The 20,433-nt window shown below is 49.3% G+C and overlaps 1 protein-coding gene across 2 annotated transcripts; it reads left to right on the forward strand.

Moving 5' to 3' along the window:
- Positions 1-1,116: 1,116 nt before the first annotated feature.
- On the forward strand, positions 1,117-20,200 carry RCC1 (regulator of chromosome condensation 1). 2 transcript variants are annotated; one of them, XM_060089278.1, is made up of 10 exons: positions 1,117-1,188; positions 13,072-13,153; positions 14,625-14,812; positions 14,994-15,173; positions 16,024-16,120; positions 16,229-16,351; positions 17,081-17,236; positions 17,473-17,592; positions 17,939-18,091; positions 19,038-20,200. In XM_060089278.1, the coding sequence occupies exons 2-10, from the start codon at positions 13,081-13,083 to the stop codon at positions 19,211-19,213; spliced, it is 1,266 nt and encodes a 421-aa protein (XP_059945261.1). In that variant the 5' UTR covers positions 1,117-1,188; positions 13,072-13,080; the 3' UTR covers positions 19,214-20,200. The 2 variants fall into 2 exon arrangements, with proteins under 2 accessions (XP_059945261.1, XP_059945259.1); XM_060089276.1 differs by lacking the exon at positions 1,117-1,188 and adding an exon at positions 1,527-2,094.
- The last annotated feature ends 233 nt before the right edge of the window (positions 20,201-20,433 follow it).

Consider the following 20,433-nt stretch of genomic DNA (forward strand, 5'->3'; position numbering starts at 1 on the left):
GCGGAGCGGCTAGGCCCCTGAGCCATGGCTGCTGAGCCTGTGCGTCTGGAGCCTGTGCTCCGCAACGAGAGAGGCCACAACAGTGAGAGACCCGCGTACCGCAAAAAAAAAAAAAAAGTGTCTATCTAGAGTTCAGGTATGATAGAATGACCTTCAGAGTCAGAATCAACATGAAATGGAGAAAATATCCTTCTGCAGAGGCCACGCCTTTGACCTGGGAAACCCCCAGACACAATCAAAAGGCCTGAAAGGTCACCACAGGGAACTTGAAATCCTGAAGAACTGTTTGTATCCTGTCCTGAAGAAGGAGTGTGTTAACAAGACAGGGTAGTCAGCTTGGCGCCTGTTTTCCATCACTAGCTCCCCACCTCAGTTCACAGCCTCATCTTTTTTATCTGGCCTCCCCCCCCACTCTTGGTTTCCCCTTCCCCCAAGTCCATTCTCTGCATTCTCCATTTTGTTCTAAAACAAAAATCTGCTCCTGTCACTCACGTGCTTAAATCCGTTCCATAGTTCCCCATTTCCCCAGGGAAGAGGCTGCCTCCTTAGACAAGACCCTGAATCCATGATCTGTCTCTCCCTCTCCAGTTCCTCCGCATGGCACCCTCTGCCCCAGTCAGACCTTGGCAGTTTCCCACAAACACCACAGGCTCCCATCGCTCCCTGTCAGTGCACGGGATGCTTCTCCTAGGATGCCCAGCCCTCTTAGGCTTAACCTGGAAAGCCTTTGTTAAGCCCCGGCTGAGCCAGATAACCTTGTGCCTACCGTTGTCACAGCCTTGAGTAGTTGCTGATAGTCTGATTTCTCATCTTTCTCTGATGGAGAGCCTCTTGAGAGCAGGGAGGATCCGAATCTCTTTTGTCCGTACAGTCCCTTCCACACCAGATTCTCCCAAACAAACCTTGATTTCAAGTAGTCTTTCTGGTTGTCAGTCCTCTTGTCCCAATTTGGGGTCTTCAAAATACACACCCACTGTACCCTTGCCAGGGCGGAGAGAGCCTGGTTAGGAGCGCCTTAGCCAGAGCGCGCCACTTGCACTTCCCGGGGCGGCCGCCAGGGGCCGCCGGGCTCTTTGTTTTCTTTTCTGGCCCGGGGTCGGGGCCGGAGGCCTGTAGAGCGCATGCTCTGGGGCAGTTCGCGGCCGGGCCGGGGAGCGGAGGAGTTCCTTGTGGCCGACCTGCAGCGAGGTAGGTCGCGCCCGTCACGCGCGGAGGGTCGGGGCGGAGGTCGGCGCGCGGGCACCGGCGGTCGGCGGCGGGTCGGGGCCGTTGCCTGCGCGCGCCCGTGTCGCGCGGCGCCGGCCCCACGTGAAGCCGAGTGGCTGAGAGGTGCGGGCGCGCGAGTCTCCAGCCCCGCGGGCCCCCCCGGAGCCTGCCGGGCCCCGCCTCGCCTGAGCGAGGGCCGCGCGGCCCCTCTGCAGCCGCGCCTCGCACGCCTGGCCCGCGCCGCCCGCGGGGGCGGGAGATTCAAACGGCCCGAGCGCGGCCGGCCAGGGTGCGCGCGGCCGCGGTGACCTCGCCGCCAGCGGTGTGCCGACCAGCGCGCCTACCGGGCCGGGGCGGCAGCCCTGGCGGGGCCGCGTTTCCGGAGCGGGAAAGTGATTAAGTCCAGCACTGGTTTGGAGAATGCGGTTTGCAGAGTGGGGCGGAACCCTGCCCGGCGAGGGTCTGCTTTTAGGAGGGTAGGCTGCTGAGGGTTTACGCAGAGAGCGAGATCTCAGCGTCAACAGGCACCGTCACGACGACTGTTGACCGGTTGGAGAGGTGTGCCGGGAACTCCGCACCAACTCATCTGTCAACAGATTATTTACTGGCTGTCTACTCCGTGCCGCGCGAGCAGGGCTGGGGAACATGGTGAGAGGGCCCCGTGTGGCCTTGACGGAGCTCGCGGTCTCCCTGGGGAGGCCCATGTAGGGCCACATTTACGGTACGGGGCGATCCCCGAAGTGTGCCCGTGGAGCCGGGGCGCTGCTGCTGGCGGATATTAACAGAGGTGCTCCAACCAAGTGTGACTTGGGTGCCCCAGCAGAAGCTGAGTGTACGGAGTGTGGAGGGGAACACGGAGGTTCACCCAAGCCTGCGCAGGAGTGTTAGGTATGGCTTTCCAGCCGAGGTTACTCTTGGCCCGGGTTTTGAAGGAACAATGGAGTTATCCAGGCAGACTGAGGGTGGGCGGGGTTAGGGTGATCCAGGCAGGGAACACAGCACATGCAAAAGCATGAAGGTGTAGTTGAGTGTTGTCATCAGGGGTACCACGGTGTTTGATTGGAGCACAGGGTGCAAGTCGGGGAAGAGCAAGATATTCCTGCACGGGCTGGGTCTCAAAAGGTCTGGAGTGCCAGACCAAGGAACACTGGGTGGGGTGGAGAAGGCAGCGATGGTTTCACCCAAGAAGGGCATCAGAATGGAGTCTGGAAAGATGAACTAGGAGTTCTACATGCTCCTGTTGCGAAAACATCCCAAGAGCAGGAATAGTGTTCAGCTCGGCAACTTCCTAGTTGGGTACCCTTGGGCCACCCACCCAATCCCCATGGGCCTTGTTTCCCTTACCTGTAAGGTGGAGATAAGAGGCTTGTGGTGAGGATTACTAATATCCTATTATTTCCATAAAGCTGTGGTTGTAACATCTGGTGGAAGATGTGGCCCCTTTCCCCTGGGAAAAATGAATGCACTTAAGCCGAGGCTCAGCTCCCTATGTAAGGGGGATCCCCCAGTAAGGAGTTCCTGGATGAAGTCTACCAGCTCTGTGCCTGACACGAGGCAGGAGCTCAGCAAATATTTGTCGACAGATGAGCCTCTCTCCTCCCTTCCCTCCTGGGGCCTTTTTTTTTTTTAATTGTATTTTATTTATTTTGTTATACAGCAGGGTCTTATTAGTTCTGTATTTTTTATACATATTAGCGTATACATGTCAATCCCAATCTCCCAATTCATCCCCCCCCACCACTCCCCCCACCACTTTCCCCCCTTGGTGTCCATACGTTTGTTCTCTACATCTGTGTCTCTATTTCTGCCCTGCAAACCAGTTCATCTGTACCATTTTTCTAGGTTCCACATATAGGCGTTAATATCCGATACTTGTTTTTCTCTTTCTGACTTACTTCACTCTGTATGACAGTCTCTAGATCCATCCATGTGTCTACAAATGACCCAATTTCCTTCCTTTTTATGGCTGAGTAATATTCCATTGTGTATATGTACCACATCTTTATCCATTCATCTGTCGATGGGCATTTAGGTTGCTTCCATGACTTGGCTATTGTAAATAGTGCTGCAGTGAACATTGGGGTGCATGTGTCTTTTTGAATTATGGTTTTCTCTGGGTATATGCCCAGTAGTGGAATTGCTGAGTCATATGGTAATTCTATGTTTAGTTTTTTAAGGCACCTCCATACTGTTCTCCATAGTGGCTGTATCACTTTACATTCCAACCAACAGTGCAAGAGGGTTGCCTTTTCTCCACACCCTCTCCAGCATTTGTTGTTTGTAGATTTTCTTATGATGCTCATTTTAACTGGTGTGAGGTGATACCTCATTGTAGTTTTGATTTGCATTTCTCTAATAATTAGTGATGTTGAGCAGCTTGTCATGTTCTTCTTGGCCATCTGTATGTCTTCTTTGGAGAAATGTCTATTTAGGTCTTCTGCCCATTTTTTGGTGGGTTGTTTGTTTTTTTTAACATTGAGGTGCATGAGCTGTTTATATATTTTGGAGATTAATCCTTTGTCCGTTGATTTGTTTGCAAATATTTTCTCCCATTCTGAGGGTTGTCTTTTCGTCTTGTTTGTAGTTTGCTTTGCAAAAGCTTTTAAGTTTCATTAGGTCCCATTTGTTTATTTTTGTTTCTATTTCCATAACTCTAGGAGGTGGATCAAAAATGATCTTGCTGTGATTTATGTCAAAGAGTGTTCTTCCTATGTTTTCCTCTAAGAGTTTTATAATGTCCAGTCTTATGTTTAGGTCTCTAATCCATTTTGAGCTTATTTTTGTGTATGATGTTAGGGAGTGTTCTAATTTCATTCTTTTACATGTAGCTGTCCAATTTTCCCAGCACCACTTATTGAAGAGATTGTCTTTTCTCCATTGTATATCCTTGCCTCCTTTGTCATAGATTAGTTGACCATAGGTGCGTGGGTTTATCTCTGGGCTTTCTATTCTGTTCCATTGATCTATATTTCTGTTTTTGTGCCAGTACCATATTGTCTTGATTACTGTAGCTTTGTGGTATAGTCTGAAGTCGGGGAGTCTGATTCCTCCAGCTCCGTTTTTTTTTCCCTCAAGACTGCTTGGGCTATTCGGGGTCTCTTGTGTCTCCATACAAATTTTAAGATTTTTTGTTCTAGTTCTGTAAAAAATGCCACTGGTAATTTGATAGGGATTGCATTGAATCTGTAGATTGCTTTGGATAGTGTAGTCATTTTCACAATATTGATTCTTCCAATCCAAGAACCTGGTATATCTTTCCATCTGTTTGTGTCATCTTTGATTTCTTTCATCAGTGTCTTACAGTTTTCTGAGTACAGGTCTTTTACCTCCTTAGGTAGGTTTATTCCTAGGTACTTTATTCTTTTTGTTGCAGTGGTGAATGGGATTGTTTCCTTAATTTCTCTTTCTGATCTTTTGTTGTTAGTATATAGGAATGCAAGAGATTTCTGTACATTAATTTTGTATCCTGCAACTTTACAAATTCATTGATTAGCTCTAGTAGTTTTCTGGTGGCATCTTTAGGATTCTGTATGTATAGTATCATGTCATCTGCAAACAGTGACAGTTTTACTTCTTTTCCAATTTGTATTCCTTTTATTTCTTTTTCTTCTCTGATTGCCGTGGCTGGGACTTCCAAAACTATGTTGAATAATAGTGGTGAGAATGGACATCCTTGTCTTGTTCCTGATCTTAGAGGAAATGCTTTCAGTTTTTCACCATTGAGAATGATGTTTGCTGTGGGTTTGTCGTATATGGCCTTTATTATGTTGAGGTAGGCTCCCCCATGCCCACTTTCTGGAGAGTTTTTATCATAAATTGGAGTTGAATTTTGTCAGACGCTTTTTCTGCATCTATTGAGATGATTATATGGTTTTTCTTCTTCAATTTGTTAATATGGTGTAACACATTGATTGATTTGTGTATACTGAAGAATCCTTGCATCCCTGGGATAAATCCCACTTGATCATGGTGTATGATCCTTTTAATGTGTTGTTGGATTCTGTTTGCTAGTATTTTGTTGAGGATTTTTGCATCTATACTCATCAGTGATATTGGTCTGTAATTTTCTTTTTTTGTAGTAGCTTTGTCTGGTTTTGGGATCAGGGTGATGGTGGCCTCATAGAATGAGTTTGGGAGTGTTCCTTCCTCTGCAATTTTTTGCAAGAGTTTGAGAAGGATGGGTGTTAAGCTCTTCTCTAAATGTTTGATAGAATTCACCTGTGAAGCCATCTGGTCCTGGACTTCTGTTTGTTGGAAGATTTTTAATCACGGTTTCAATTTCATTATTTGTGATTGGTCTGTTCATATTTTCTATTTCTTCCTGGTTCAGTCTTGGAAAGTTATACCTTTCTAAGAATTTGTCCATTTCTTCCAGGTTGTCCATTTTATTGGCATAGAGTTGCTTGTAGTAGTCTCTTAGGATGCTTTGTACTTCTGCAGTGTCTGTTGTAACTTCTCCTTTTTCCTTTCTAATTTTATGGATTTGAGTCCTCTCCCTGTTTTTCTTGATGAATCTGGCTAAAGGTTTATCAATTTTGTTTATCTTCTCAATGAACCAGCCTTTAGTTTTATTCATTTTGCTGTTCTTTTCTTTGTTTCTATTTCATTTATTTCTGCTCTGATTTTTATGATTTCTTTCCTTCTACTAACTTTGGGTTTTGTTTATTCTTCTGTCTCTAGTTCCTTTAGCTGTAAGGTTAGATTGTTCATTTGAGATTTTTCTTGTTTCTTGAGGTAGGCTTGTGTTGCTATAAACTTCCCTCTTAGAACTGCTTTTGCTGCATCCCATTGGTTTTGGATCATCGTGTTTTCATTGTAATTTGTCTCTCGATATTTTTTGATTTCCTCTTTGATTTCTAAAGTGATCTTTTGGTTATTTAGTAATGTATTGTTTAGCCTCCATGTGTTTGTGTTTTTTACGTTTTTTTTTCCCTGTAATTGATTTCTAATCTCATAGCATTGTGGTCGGAAAAGATCCTTGATATGATTTCAATTTTCTTAAATTTACTGAGGCTTGATTTGTGATGCAGGGTGTGATCTATCCTGAAGAATGTTCCGTGTGCACTTGAGAAGAAAGTGTAATCTGCTGTTTTTGGATGGAATATCCTATAAATATCAATTAAATTTATCTCATCTGTTGTTTCATTTAAAGCTTGTGTTTCCCTGTTTGGATGATCTGTCCATTGGTGTGAGGTGTTAAAGTCCCCAACTTTTTTTTTTTTTTTTTTCTTTTGCGGTACACGGGCCTCTCTCTGCTGTGGCCTCTCCCATTGCGGAGTACAGGCTCCGGACGTGCAGGCTCAGTGGCCATGGCTCACGGCCCCAGCTGCTCTGCGGCACATGGGATCTTTCCGGACCCAGGCGCGAACCCGTGTCCCCTGCATCGGCAAGCGGACTCTCAACCACTGCGCCACCAGAGAAGCCCCCAACTATTATTGTGTTACTGTCGATTTCCTTTTTTATAGCTCTTAGCAGTTGCCTTATGTATTGAGGTGCTCCTATGTTGGGTGCATATATATTTATAATTGTTATATCTTCTTCTGGGATTGATCCCTTGATCATTATGTAGTGTCCTTCCTTGTCTCTTGTAACATTCTTTATTTTAAAGTCTATTTTATCTGATATGAGTATTGCTGCTCCATCTTTATTTGATTTCCATTTGCATGGAATCTTTTTCCATCCCTCCTGGGGACTTTTCTCACAAAGAGATTCTTTAGCCGTTGCGTCTGGTGGGCAAGTGTCTGCCTCCTGATGTTGGGGTGGGTGGAGACAGCTGCTGTGGTCAGAGAGGGCTCTGTCTCCCTTTGCAGAGATGAGGTCACAGCAGGTCACTGCAGGAACACCACGGCCGTGGTAGACTGTCTAGTCTGCTGTGTCCTCATTCACCAAATGAGGAAACTGAGGCCCAGAGAGAAGTGGGGAGGGGGGATGCTCTCGTCCTAGTGGGGAGTGGTCGGGAGACCTGGGCTGTCATCCCACCTCTGTGTGGCCTGGAGCGCCTTCCTCTGAGCCTCTACTTTCTTATCTGTAGAGCTAGGATGATCACACCTCCAAGGGCAGGTGTGAACGTTCTAGGAGAGGCTGGCACACTTTAGGTGCCTATTGGTGGAAGTTGTCTCTGTATCTGACATATTGGATTGTATCTCACTCTTCTCCCAGACTGTAAACTCCTTGAAGATGGAAGCTGTGTTTGTCTGTTGGGGAGTGCAGGGTAGGGACAAAAGACTGTTACTTATTCCTAGCCCAGGCACTCAGTGTCTGGCTAAGAAAACACACCCAGAGCAGTTAGAGAGGGAGTCTGTCAAAGGACTGATGTGTACAGTAGAGGATATGCAGGTGGGTCATGGGTACAGGGCTCCACCTTTTAAAAGGTGCCCTCTTATCTTCCGCCTTGCCTCGGGGATTGCTCACAGCAGCACCCTGCAGTGCCTGGAGTCCTCTGTTTGAGAGATGAAGACTGTCAGGCTCAAAGGGAACTCAGGTCTGTTGGACTTGAAAGCCAGTGCTCTCTCCACCACAGCATGGAGTTGTACCCGCCGTCCTTCCATACATCTTTCAGCAGATTTGTCACCCACGTGGCCCACCCTCCCAGGCCCTAGCTGCCTCCGAGCTGCTCTCTGCTCTCACTATCCTGTCCCCCTCAGCAGGCTGCTGCCCTCTGCTCCTTGCCTTTGGCCAGGCTCACAGGGGATCCTGGGGAGGCCTGTCCAGGCTGCCTCGACCCCTGCCTGGATCATGGCCTGCCTTTAGCCAACCATTCTTGTTTTGTTTTTGTTTTTAATTATCAGATATACCTGGATTCTATTCCTGGCTCTCCTTTCTGATGGTATGAACTTAAGCAAGTAAATTGACTTCTCTGAGCCTCAGTTCCCTCAACTGTGAAATAGGAGTGACAGTGCCTTCTTCAGCTTGTTGTGAGAAGTTAAAGGTTGTTGGCACATAGAAAGTAGGTGTGGCCAGTGTCCCAGAGAGGCTCATTTTAAGGAGCAGATTGATATGGTGGATAGACAGGTAACTTTAAATAATCATGATCTAAAAGTCTGTCCTAATTTCTCTGCGAGAATGATTCCTTTAGGATTGAGAGAGGGATCAGAGGTGGCTTACCAATGGAGGTGACTTTGAGTAGAACTTCTTCTAGTAGGATAGGGATGGGATGGTACAGAGATGCACATGGTATGGAGAGAATAGTAGGCAGTCTAAGATTGTGTGAGAAGAGAAGGGACGATGTGACAGATAAGGCAGGAGGCCAGAAGTCGTGTTAGTATCAGACCCTGGAGGTCTTTAGTACCAGGCTGAGAAATGTGAGCAGAGGGAGCCACTGAGGAGTCTGAGCAAGGAAGCAGCTTGTTTCAGGTTTGAGGTTTAAAAAGATCATGAATGGCTTGTAGAGCGGGATGGGGATGGGGGTGGGCAGTAGGGAGATGAGAGGCAAGCTGCTTTCTTTTCTGGGGGAGAGAGTATGAGGGAGAGTTCTCAGACAGGCTGAGGGACTGGGGAGTGTGGGGAGGAAGTAGGTAGGGGCACCAGCTCTGGGGTCTGAGTGACCTGGTACTTGGTACAGATCTTGATTTCCTCGTCCAGTCTTGGGTAAGACACTTTGCCTTTTTGAGCCTCAGTTTCCTCGTCTGTAAAGTGGGATCAGTGTGGTTAGCTTGCAGTGAGATGCCCCAGAATATTAGCCCAAAACACAGGTGGCTAAGGAGATATTGCCTGGGTCTGTTCCAACCCACACTAACACTTTTTTTTTTCGGTTAATGACCCATGACACCAAATACCTCATATAGCCTTTATTTTTCTCCACTCCAGGCCTTGCCCACAGGTCAACCCAACATCAGCACCAATGTGCTGATATTATTCTGTTCCCTTTTTTTCACTTCTGGTTGTAAGTACTTTTCCATGCTACTACACAGTCTCCCTCCCCAGCACAGCTAACTGCTGCGGGTCATTCTGACGAACTGACGGGAAACATGCCCTTGGCGGGACAGGGCCCTGGACACAGTGAACTGGCTGGCACCCTGGCCAGGGGTACAAGAAACAGTGGATACCTGTTACGTCCCACACTCCTTAACCCATCCAGCGCTGCTACTTAACATCCCTTTTGGTCGGCTCCCACGCACTTCGGACTTAACAAAAATGCCTGGTGAGGCGGACCTCTCAGTCTCTCCTCTCCTGTTTGTCCCCCAGTGTTCTCAGTAACTGGAAGTTGACCATCTACTTATTCACTTAAGCCAAAGCCTGGGGGTGCTTGTGTTTGGCCAAGTTCATGGGCGATCGGGGAGGCTGGGTTTTTTAGGATGAAAAAGTCATTCTGGGTTCCTCCCTCACCCTCATTCCCAACATCTAATCCGCCAGCAAAGCAAGCCTGTCTCCTAAATTGATCTGTTTTGTCTACTTTTCTCTCTTGCCTCAGACCAAATCAAGTCACTGACTTCTCTCATTTGGATGCCTGCAATCTCCTCCTCTTCCAAACCATTGCATTTTCTCTACAGTAGCCAGAACAATCGTTAAGAAGACATTTTTCTTAAAACTCTTATGTTTTCCCTACTAGGCCTTGTATGATCCAGCGCCTGCTCCCCTTGTGCCATGTGATCCATCGCTGTCCACCTACAGCCCTGCTGGCCTCCCCAGGTTCCTGAGCACATCACATGCTTTTGTCCGGGTCTTCCCCTGCTAGCTTTCTCTTGCTAGTATTTCAAGCCTTAGCCCAAATGTTACCTATCTGACCTATATCTCCTCCCCCGTCCCAGTTTTTCTCTCTCTTTTTTTTTTTTTACTGTGGTAAAATACCCATAACATAAAATTGACCATTTTAACCATTTTTAATTGTATATAGTTCAGTGGCGTTAAGTACGTTTACTTTGTTGTGCCTTGCCTATCCTTCACACAACACCATCTGTAATAATACTCTGTGTGTGTGTGTATGTGTGTGTGTGTCTTTCCCACTAGAATTAAGCTCCACGAGAACAGGGAGAGGGTTAGTTTCCTTTTTCCTTGCTACACCTGGCAGTGGTAATAGGCATTCATGGAATGAATGAGTACATGCTGCCACGTATTGAGTACTTACTGTGTGCTTGGCACTCCAAAGTCCTTTACAAACATTTCATTCAGTCTTTTTTTTTTTTTTTTTTTTTGGCTGTGCTGGGTCTTCGTTGCTGGGCGCGGGCTTTCTCTGATTGCGGTGAGCGGGGGTTAGTTTTTGTTGCGGTGCGCAGGCTTTTCATTGCGGTGGCTTCTCTTGTTGCGGAGCACGGGCTCTAAGCACATGGGCTTCAGTAGTTGTGGCACGTGGGCTCAGTAGCTGCGGCTCGCAGGCTTTAGAGCACAGGCTCAGTAGTTGTGGTGCACGGGCTTAGTTGCTCCGCGGCATGTGGGATCTTCCCGGACCAGGGATTAAACCCGTGTCCCCTGCATTGGCAGGCGGATTCTTAACCACTGCGCCACCAGGGAAGTGCTTCATTCAGTCTCGACAACAGCCCTGGAAGTGGTCATTGCATCCCTTTTTACAGATGAGGGTACAGCTCAAGAGAGGTTTAAGCTGCCAGAGAGGGACTTCCCTGGTGGCGCAGTGGTTAAGAATCTGCCTGCCAATGCAGGGGACACGGGTTCGAACCCTGGTCTGGGAAGATCCCACATGCCGCGGAGCAACTAAGCCTGCGTGCCACACTACTGAAGCCCGTGCGCCTAGAGCCCGTGCTCTGCAAGAAGAGAAGCCACCGCACTGAGAAGCCCGCGCACCGCAACAAAGAGTAGCCCCCACTCGCCGCAACTAGAGAAAGCCTGCGTGCAGCAACGAAGACCCAACACAGACAAAAGTAAATAAATAAAATAAATAAATTTTTTTTAAAAAGCCGCCAGGAGGTCAACCATGGTCACAGAAGCAGGGTTGAACAAACCACAGCTCTGGCAGATGAATCTAATTCCCTTTATCCTAAGGAATGTGCATTTCTAGTGTGGGAAAAGGGGTTTCAAAGAGGCTGCTTGGAGGGGAGGAGTTCAACCCTGGGAGAATAGAAGTTGGGTGAAACACAGAAATGCTTCAACAGAGTCAAAACTGGGCCAGTCACAACCTGTAGAAGCTCAACCTGCAGAAGCTCAACCTACACAGCCTTGGCGGATTGTAGGCCTTTAGCTATTTTGTCATCTTCGGTACTTTGTTCTTTTCCCCCAGGATAGTCAGCAGAAATGGCCTGGAAATTCCAGGCCACTCACCTTGTGTTCATATACCATGGAATGGAGAGCTGGAGAGGCTGAGGCTCTAGGACCTGCTGGAAGGAAGGAAGCGGGGGAGGGAGGAAGAATGGGGTGCTGTTCAGGCCCACAGAGGAGCCTGAGAAGGGCTCTTGGGGTTCTCTTTCCATTTGTAGCCTTGGGTAGAGTCTCCATCCCTTTTCTGTAGAATGGAGGAGAGGTGGGTTAGATTAGATTAGAGCTGTGCCTGAGCATCACCTGGGACAGACCCTAGATGTTATAACACCAACATTGATTTATTGAGCACTTACTGTGTTATTACTTTTACAGTATTAGCTCAAATTAGTCATACACGTCACAACAGGGTGTGGGTACTATTATTATCCCCATTTTACTGAGGAGGAAACTGAATCATGAAGAGATTAAATAACTTTGTTATTTAACGTCCAAGGTCAAACAGCTAGAAAACAGCTGAGCACATATTCTGGCTCCTCTTAACCACCACTTGCTCTACCACTTTTGCATCTGGGTAGCTGCAAATTGCCCTTGTTAGAGTTTGGGAGCCTAAGGCTTAGACAACTGAACTGTCTTTCATAACCTTAAAGACCAGGGCTCAATAAAGATTTATTTCCAAAGCTGTTTATGTGGGGGAAAAAGGCTTTCGACACAATTTGGGCTGGATTGGAATTGAGACAGACGTGGAGAAAGTCTGTTCTCAGAGGTCTTGAGGAGGCAAGGCAGCAGCAGTTAGTTTAAGGAGTGAGGGGCTCAGGGCTGAGGCTTTCAGCTGCCCAGGATCGTGCTAGGTGCAGCAGCCCTTCTTGTCACCCGTAGGTGATTTCCTTTCCCCCTTTTGTAACACCGTCTGTTTGTGTGAGTGTGTATACAGTGTTTTTCTCTTGTTGGACTGCTTAGAGGAAAGCCAGCTTCCTCCCAGGAGTGGTGGCATTTTGTATCAAAGGGCACAGATGGTTTGGTTTGCTTTTATTTAATGAGAACAGCTTTGTGTGTGTGTGGTCTGATTATGACAGTAATGTATAACCAAAGTTACTAGTGGTTATGTCGGGGTTGGGAGGAGTTGTGAGGGATACTTCACTTAATGTTCTTCAATGTTTTATAATAAAATTTTAAAAATACATGTAATGTTTCTTGTAGCTTCGATAATATAGGTAAAGTACAAAGAAAGAAGTAAAAGTTGTCCATAATCCCATTTTCCAGAGGTTACCATTATCAATATTGAATGTATTTCCTTCCACACATTTTTATATGTGTATGCTTTTTCTTTTCCACAAATAGGATGATGGGCTGTTTTTCAATCTGTTTATATTACTTGGCAATGATTCAGTAAATAAATCTCTGAAAGCATCACTTTTGATGGCTTCGTCCTGTTTTATCATCAATATACCACATATTATCTAGCCAGTCCTCTACTCCTCAGTGTATGGGTTGCTCCATTTTTTGTTGTTTTTTTAATGTTATGAAGAATACAGTAGAGAATATTTGTGGATCTTAATCTTTGGGTGTATTTATTATTTGGTTCTTCTCAGATAAATTCTGAGAAGTGGAATTGCTGGGCATTTCTTCTCACTTTTTTTAGGGTTTTTGATGAATATTGCCTAATTAGAGCAGAAAAATGATTGCCATTTCTGACATGGAGTATTTGCCTGGGTTTTTCAGGACAGGAAGATGCCACCCAAGCGTATAACTAAGAGAAGGTCACCCCCCGAAGATGCCCTCCCCAAAAGCAAGAAGGTGAAGGGTAAGTTGGCCTTGGCCTCTACTTCAGTATGGGTGGCCTCTTGGCACCCCAGAATCTGGAACTGGGCTCCTTTCTCCGTGAGATTTGAAGCTGAGGGGCCTGGAAGTCCAGGAACTCCACCCAGCTGGAGAGTCTCCTGTACCTCACTGAATCCCACCCTCTAGGAATCATAAAGGGGCAGAGACTTGCCTAAAAGCACTCAGATACTGGCAAAAAGCTAGACCCTAGGGCTTTGCCCCAGGCAGTGATGCATCATGGTTAAGACCATTGACCTCCAGACTGGGTTCAAGTCCTGGCTCTGCCACTTTCTAGCTACATATAGCTTTGGGCAAATCACTAACCTCACTGAGCTTGGACTACTACCCCATTCATAAAATGGGCAACCTCACTGGGCCATCGTGAGGAAAATGAGATCATGTCCTGGTAGCACTGGAGGGAGGTGGCTGTGGTCTCCTCTCTCCTGGGACCCTGGAGGGAGTCAGGAGAGAGAGCCACCCCCAATCTGGGAGGGGGGAATATGGACCCACACTCAGACACTGTCTGTCTTTTGCAGCCCCTCGTAACCAGGCAGTGAGGGCCGTTGCCTCCTGCCGCGTTCCAGGCGCCCGCTCCTGCCGCGGTGCCTGCGGGCCGAGCCCTCCTGACCAGGAAGCCCGAACAGGTGGCTGCTTGCCCAGCGCACTCTCTGCGCAGCCGCAGCAGTCCTGGCAGCCTGGCCACACCCCCAGAGGGAGGGGCTGGATGCCATTGGCTGTCCAGGGCCGTGGGCGGTCGCCATTGGCCAGCAGATGGCCCTGTGCCGCACACCGGTTGGCGTGTACCTCTCTGCAAAAGCCTGTGCGGGCTCTTAACTCCTACCCCTTCCTTTTCAGCTGCTTGTCCGCTCCCACATAGGAGCGGAGTGGGGGTCAGTGTACCTATGTCCAGGGGTTAAGTCACAGCTTGCGGATGAACTGCAAACTCTACTAATTATTCTACGACCTTCTCTGAGCCTCTGTTCCCTTTTCTGTAAAGTGGGATCCTAAGAATGGAAGGTCTGTAGCATAATGTGAGGGGCTGCAAAGCAGTCTAACACTAGTAGGCAGTCGGTAAAGGGGTAGACGTTATTATGCCCTGTTAGTATGGTTCCCGACCAAGAACAGCCTATCAGGAAAACTAGCTTGTGTTCCCACTGTTCTTTAACCCTCTCCACCAAGATTCATTTGCCGATATTGAGTATCTCGTTTCCATTTCCTTCCACTCACATTAATAATGTGCTCAGTTTTTAATCTGCACAAAAACCCTATGAGATAAGTACTTTTGTTATCCTCGTTTCACAGATGAGGAAACTTAGGCTTGGAGAGGTCAGACTAATGGTCTGTGGCAGGGCAGGGGCTTGAACCCAGGTCTGTGTGATCCCAGAGCCTGTGCAGTGACCTCTCCTCTCTCCCGTCATCCTACACACTCAGGGGCTGTCTTCTTCACCCCTCAGTCTCACATAGGTCCCACAACACAGAACCGGGTTTGGTGCTGACGCTGGGCCAGGGCGACGTGGGCCAGCTGGGGCTGGGCGAGAATGTGATGGAGAGGAAGAAGCCAGCCCTGGTGCCCATTCCAGAGGACATCGTGCAGGCTGAGGCTGGGGGCATGCACACTGTGTGTCTAAGCAAAAGTGGCCAGGTAGGTTGGGGGTGGCACAGGATGGGACAGGGCCTGGGGTTAGTAGGGGGCTTGGGAAAGGAGCTTTGAACCACACGCATTACTCTGTGGAGATGGAGCTGGCTAGACGAGCAGGGATTGGCCTAAACAAGAACGGACTGAGAGGCCAGGACTTGTACTAACGGGGGCATCCTGGGCACAGGTCTACTCCTTCGGCTGCAATGATGAGGGTGCCCTGGGAAGGGACACATCAGTGGAGGGCTCAGAGATGGTCCCTGGGAAAGTGGAACTGCAAGAGAAGGTGATACAGGTGTCAGCAGGAGACAGTCACACAGCGGCCCTCACCGAGGATGGCCGTGTCTTCCTCTGGGGCTCCTTCCGGGTAAGACTGGGTCTGGAAGATGGCATGGGGGCTGGTGGGCAGAATTAACTGGTGGGGCCCCAAAGATAACCCATCACGAGGCCCCTGTTGTACTTACTGGTGGGGAAGTCAAGGCCCTGGGCAGAGCTTGGGTCCAGACCCAGGTTTCTGGCTTCTTCATCCAGGCCTGTCCACACCACTGCTGTTCCCTGGACTCTGATGTTATGATGTGTGCGTCTTGGGAGAGGGGTGGGTCAAGGATGCCTTTGGGCTGAGGCTAAGCCAGGAAGCCTATTGACCCATCTCCCTGCCTTCAACCTCCCCCCTCCCCTTCCCAGCCTTCTTCCACACATCTCGGGGGTTTGGGGGCACATCTCAGAACTTCCAGGACACGAGAGTGTGGTTTAAAAAGCAGATACAGCATTAAAATTGTTTTGGTACTTTAGTATTCGATTTATTTTGAAATGTCAAATAAATAAAGGAATCTGATATTTCCTCATTGGGGCTGATGTTTCCTCATTGGGGCTGATTTAAAATTTTTTTATTGATAATTTCAAACACGTAAAAGTAATCAGAAAACTATATTGAACTCTATCTGCTTGCCCCAACAATTATCAGCTTATGACCAAACTTGTTTCATCTTCACTCCCTTCCGTTCCCCAACTCCCTTGTTATTTTAATGCAAATCACAGACCACGTATGATTTCATTCGTAAGTATTGCACTATGTGGCCTGGCTCCTGCCCACTTCTCCATCTCCATCTGGCACCAGTGCCCTTCACCAGACAGCTCTGTGGCTGACTGCAAAGCTGGATCTGGCTGGTGTGAGGCAGGAAGAACTGGCTGAAAAATCTTCCGCCCCTCCTTTCCAGGACAATAATGGTGTGATCGGGCTCTTGGAGCCCATGAAAAAGAGCATGGTGCCTGTGCAGGTGCAGCTGAGTATGCCCGTGGTGAAGGTGGCCTCAGGTGAGTCTGCAGGTACTCACTCTGGGCAGGAGTTGGAGAAACTTTTTGGGGGCTGGCCCAGCCTCGGCCCTTACAGCCCTGCATCCCTTGCCTTCCTCTCACCCTCAGGAAACGACCACTTGGTGATGCTGACAGTTGATGGCGACCTCTATACTTTGGGCTGCGGGGAGCAGGGCCAACTGGGCCGCGTGCCTGAATTATTTGCTAATCGTGGTGGCCGGCAGGGCCTCGGTAGGTGGCTTAGGTCCCTCTGGCGGGGCAAGTTGGCAAGCCACCCCCGGTGAAGGTCAGAGGCAGAAGGGATTCTCTGTTTTCAGGCTTGCATCAGGTGGACCTGCGGTGGTAGTTAAGGACTCAGATTCTAGAGCCAGACTACCCCAGGTTTGAATCGTGGCTCTACCAGCTACTGGCTGTAGGCCCCTGGACATAGTTTCCTCATCTCTAAACCCACCTACCTTTAAACCTACCTCACTGGTTTGTTGTGAAGTTAAATGAGTTTACATAAAAGACTGTCTGGGGCTTCCCTGGTGGCGCAGTGATTGAGAGTCCGCCTGCCGATGCAGGGGACACGGGTTTGTGCCCCGGTCCGGGAGGATCCCACATGCCGTGGAGTGGCTGGGCCCGTGAGCCATGGCCGCTGAGCCTGTGCATCTGGAGCCTGTGCTCCGCAACGGGAGAGGCCACAACAGTGAGAGGCCTGCGTACCGCAAAAAAAAAAAAAAAAAAAAAAAAAGACTGTCTGGCATATGGTAAGTTCCAGGTAAATGTTACCTCTATGGCTGTGGGAGTCTGAGTGAGGCACTTGGACTCTCCTGGCCTGTTTCCTCTTCTGTATAATAGGGACAAGAGTCCCTGCCTAGTCTCCCTGCGAGGGCTTTAGCAGTGAAGGAGAAACAGATGGGGCAGAGAGGAGAGGCCGTGTGTGTCTGCCACTGACCCTGGCCTGCTCTCTGCCTGCAGAACGACTCCTGGTCCCCAAGTGTGTGATGCTGAAATCCAGGGGAAGCCGGGGCCATGTCAGATTCCAGGATGCCTTCTGTGGTGCCTACTTCACCTTTGCCATCTCCTCTGAGGGCCATGTATATGGCTTTGGCCTCTCCAACTACCATCAACTAGGTGAGTCCCAAGCCCATCATCCAGGGTCGCCCAGAGTGACCTGGGCTCCAGTCCTGCCTCCACCCCTCATTCGTTGTGCACCCTTGGTGGGGTCACCTAACCCCTCAGAGCCTCAGTTTTCTCATCTGTAAAATGAGAATATAAATACCCTGGTGTGGGGTGGGGGCCACACTGGGAGGGGAAGAAGAAGGCGGCTCCTTGGATACCCTCACCCCTGTCCTGGCCTCTTCCCCCAGGAACCCCAGGCACAGAATCTTGCTTTGTACCTCAGAACCTGACATCCTTCAAGAACTCCACAAAGTCCTGGGTGGGCTTCTCTGGTGGCCAGCACCATACAGTCTGCATGGATTCGGAAGGTAGGGCCTCCTGGTCCATCTCTGGGTTGGAGGTGGAGTGTTCCGTGGGCACAGGCCTGGCCACACTCCGGAGATGGCGGTGCTCGGAACCTGGGCCTGCTCCATGGACTGGGCTGGCTGTGGGTCCACGAGGGTCGCCCCCGTCCCCCAGCGTCCTGTTGTTCTTCCACGTGTGAGTTCAGTGGGGGCCTGGGGGGTTTCTCCCAGGCCTCCCCCAAAACTGAAAAGGACACTTCAGACCTCATCACCCTGGGAATGGGGGACCAGCTCCCACAGATATAGGCGCTCACCTGGCCTACCCGGAGCATGCCCTCTGCTACTCCTCATCTCTCTCCTTCCTCCACAGGAAGAGCATACAGCCTGGGCCGGGCTGAGTATGGGCGGCTGGGCCTTGGGGAAGGTGCTGAGGAGAAGAGCGTACCCACCCTCATCTCCAGGCTGCCCGCCGTCTCCTCGGTGGCTTGTGGGGCCTCTGTGGGGTACGCTGTGACCAAGGATGGTGAGTGGGGCTGCCCATAGTCGGTCTGGTTGGAGCCTGGGGGTCGTGGTTCTTACTGAAGTGCCCAGTAGGCTCTGATGTCCGCCGTCAGATGGCGCTGAGGCGTGGAGAACACTGTTTGTGATGACGTTGCTTTTGGCCTGATTGTCAGAAGCTCTGGCTTTGATGACAAAATGGGTAAACACATTATTGTAATAGAGGTGATTTGTTCTGTAGAGGAGAAAAACAGCAAAAGGAGATATGTCACTGAGGCCCAGACAAGCAGTAGGACTTGAACCCATGTCTCCAGACTCCTAACTCAGGCTTCTCTTTACATTTTATACCACGGTGACCCTTTTTATTTACAACCAAGTAGGTGCCGGCTTCCCAGGGAGTTGTACTTAGAATTTTATTAAGAGAAAGAAGGCTTAGTAGTTGGGGTCCTGGCAGGCACAGCAGAGGAGGGTGTGGACAAGTGGTCACCAAAGCCTGAGTGGAACAGCCATGGAGGCCTTGAGAAATCCGGCTGGCAGAGGTGCTTGACCCGGGATTATCTGGGAAGAGTTCCTGAGGAAGTGGGGCTTGTGCTGCACCGTGAAGGTTCAGTCCTTTATGATAAGCAAAGGAGGGCCTCCAGAGCAGTCTCAAAGGCAGCTGGTCCTGGGAATGGAGGTGATATAGGGGTTTGGGGAATGGCCAGTCATTGTCGGGCCTTGAATGCCACGCCTAGGAGCAGGGAGAAGTTTTTGGCAATGTGTAAGGACTGCGGTCTCTGGTTGACAGAGCTCTTCTTTGTCCATCATCTCCTTGCCTCCTCCCAGCTTCCCTGAACGCCCAGAGACTGGGACATTGCCAGGCTGCCACAGGCCAAGGCCAAAATCCACCCTCATGTGCCAGGCTTCTCACACTACAGAAAGGTGGGGCTTGGGATCCTGGAGACAGCTGCCCGTATTTCTGTCCTTTGTAGGTTGTGTTTTTGCCTGGGGCATGGGCACCAACTACCAGCTGGGCACAGGACAGGAAGAGGATGCCTGGAGCCCCGTGGAGATGACAGGCAAACAGTTGGAGAACCGTGTGGTCTTATCTGTGTCCAGCGGGGGCCAGCACACAGTCTTACTAGTCAAGGACAAGGAACAGAGTTGATGAAGCCTCTGAGGGCCTGGTTTCCGGCCCCCCACCTCCCTCCTGGAACAAGGAAGCCATGATGTCTACATATTCCAGCAGGCCTCTTCCAGCTCCAAGTACTCTGTCATCTCCTGCCTTTTTCCCATCAGCAGAACAGAATCCTTCTCTTTTTTTCCCCTCCTTTTCCGGAATCATCCTGGGACCTACAGGATGAGGGTGGGATAGATGGAAGAGGGGAGGGGGTTTTAATCAGAAGGAGCATTGCTGACCCCACAGCTATGTGGTTAGACCTTTCCCTCTCATCCCTATTTCCCATGGTCCTGGCTGACCCTGGTTTTGCCTATCAAAAACCAAAACTTCCTCCCCTGTGTGTTTGGTGCCCATACTCTGAGAAGTCGGGGCTCCGTCAAGCCCTGCTCTAGTCATGTGCCACTCTTCCTGTCCTTCACAACCCACAGACAGACAAATGGTACAGTCGTGAGACCCAGCTGTCATGGACCTACGCCTGGGGAAACTGGAGAAGGGGCAGGGCTACCCAGCCATGGGCAACCCCAAGCCAAATATTTGGCCCTGAACAGGTGCCCATGGGGCAAAAAGGAAAACAGTGATCCTCCAGCTTGATGAAGAAAAAAGCCAGTCAGCCTTTCTCCCAGAAGCACAAAGCATTCTGCCCGTCAGGCCTTGTCTGCCGAGTCTCACCCATCCAACCTGCCTCACCTGCCAGCCAAGGGCCTGAAATCCAGAAAGGAAGCTATGCCTGCTGGGCAGGACCTCGGGGAGAGGGGAAGGAGGGCTTTATAAGCAAACTTACAGCAATATTGAGAGTGAAGGGAGGGCGGGGAAGAGGGTTGGAGGGGCAGAGACTGGTCCCCAGAAAGGGAAGCAGTAGCTTGTACAGAGGCTGAAAAAATAGAAGAGAGTATTGATTTTTTTTTTAATGTAAAGTATTTTGGAGGGGAGAGTGAAATCTTTTAACACTTTGAATAAATTTAGAGTTTTATAAAACAGGCCACTTGTTTTCTACATGCTCCCTGCTTTTTTAAGGGAGCACCTGCTGTGTTGGGATGGGCAGAGTAACCCCATGCCTGTAGCCCTGGTGAAGACTAGGACTTGAGTGATGTCAAGAGGTCCTGGTGTGTGCCAGTCAGCTGGGGGTTTTTTTGTTTTGTTTTGTTTTTTTTGTTTTTTGTATGAAACAGTGGCTGTTCTAGACAAATCAAAAAAAAGTTGATTTTTGT

Source organism: Mesoplodon densirostris, chromosome 2 (genome assembly GCF_025265405.1).
Source record: "Mesoplodon densirostris isolate mMesDen1 chromosome 2, mMesDen1 primary haplotype, whole genome shotgun sequence".
Taxonomy (NCBI): Eukaryota; Metazoa; Chordata; class Mammalia; order Artiodactyla; family Ziphiidae; genus Mesoplodon; species Mesoplodon densirostris.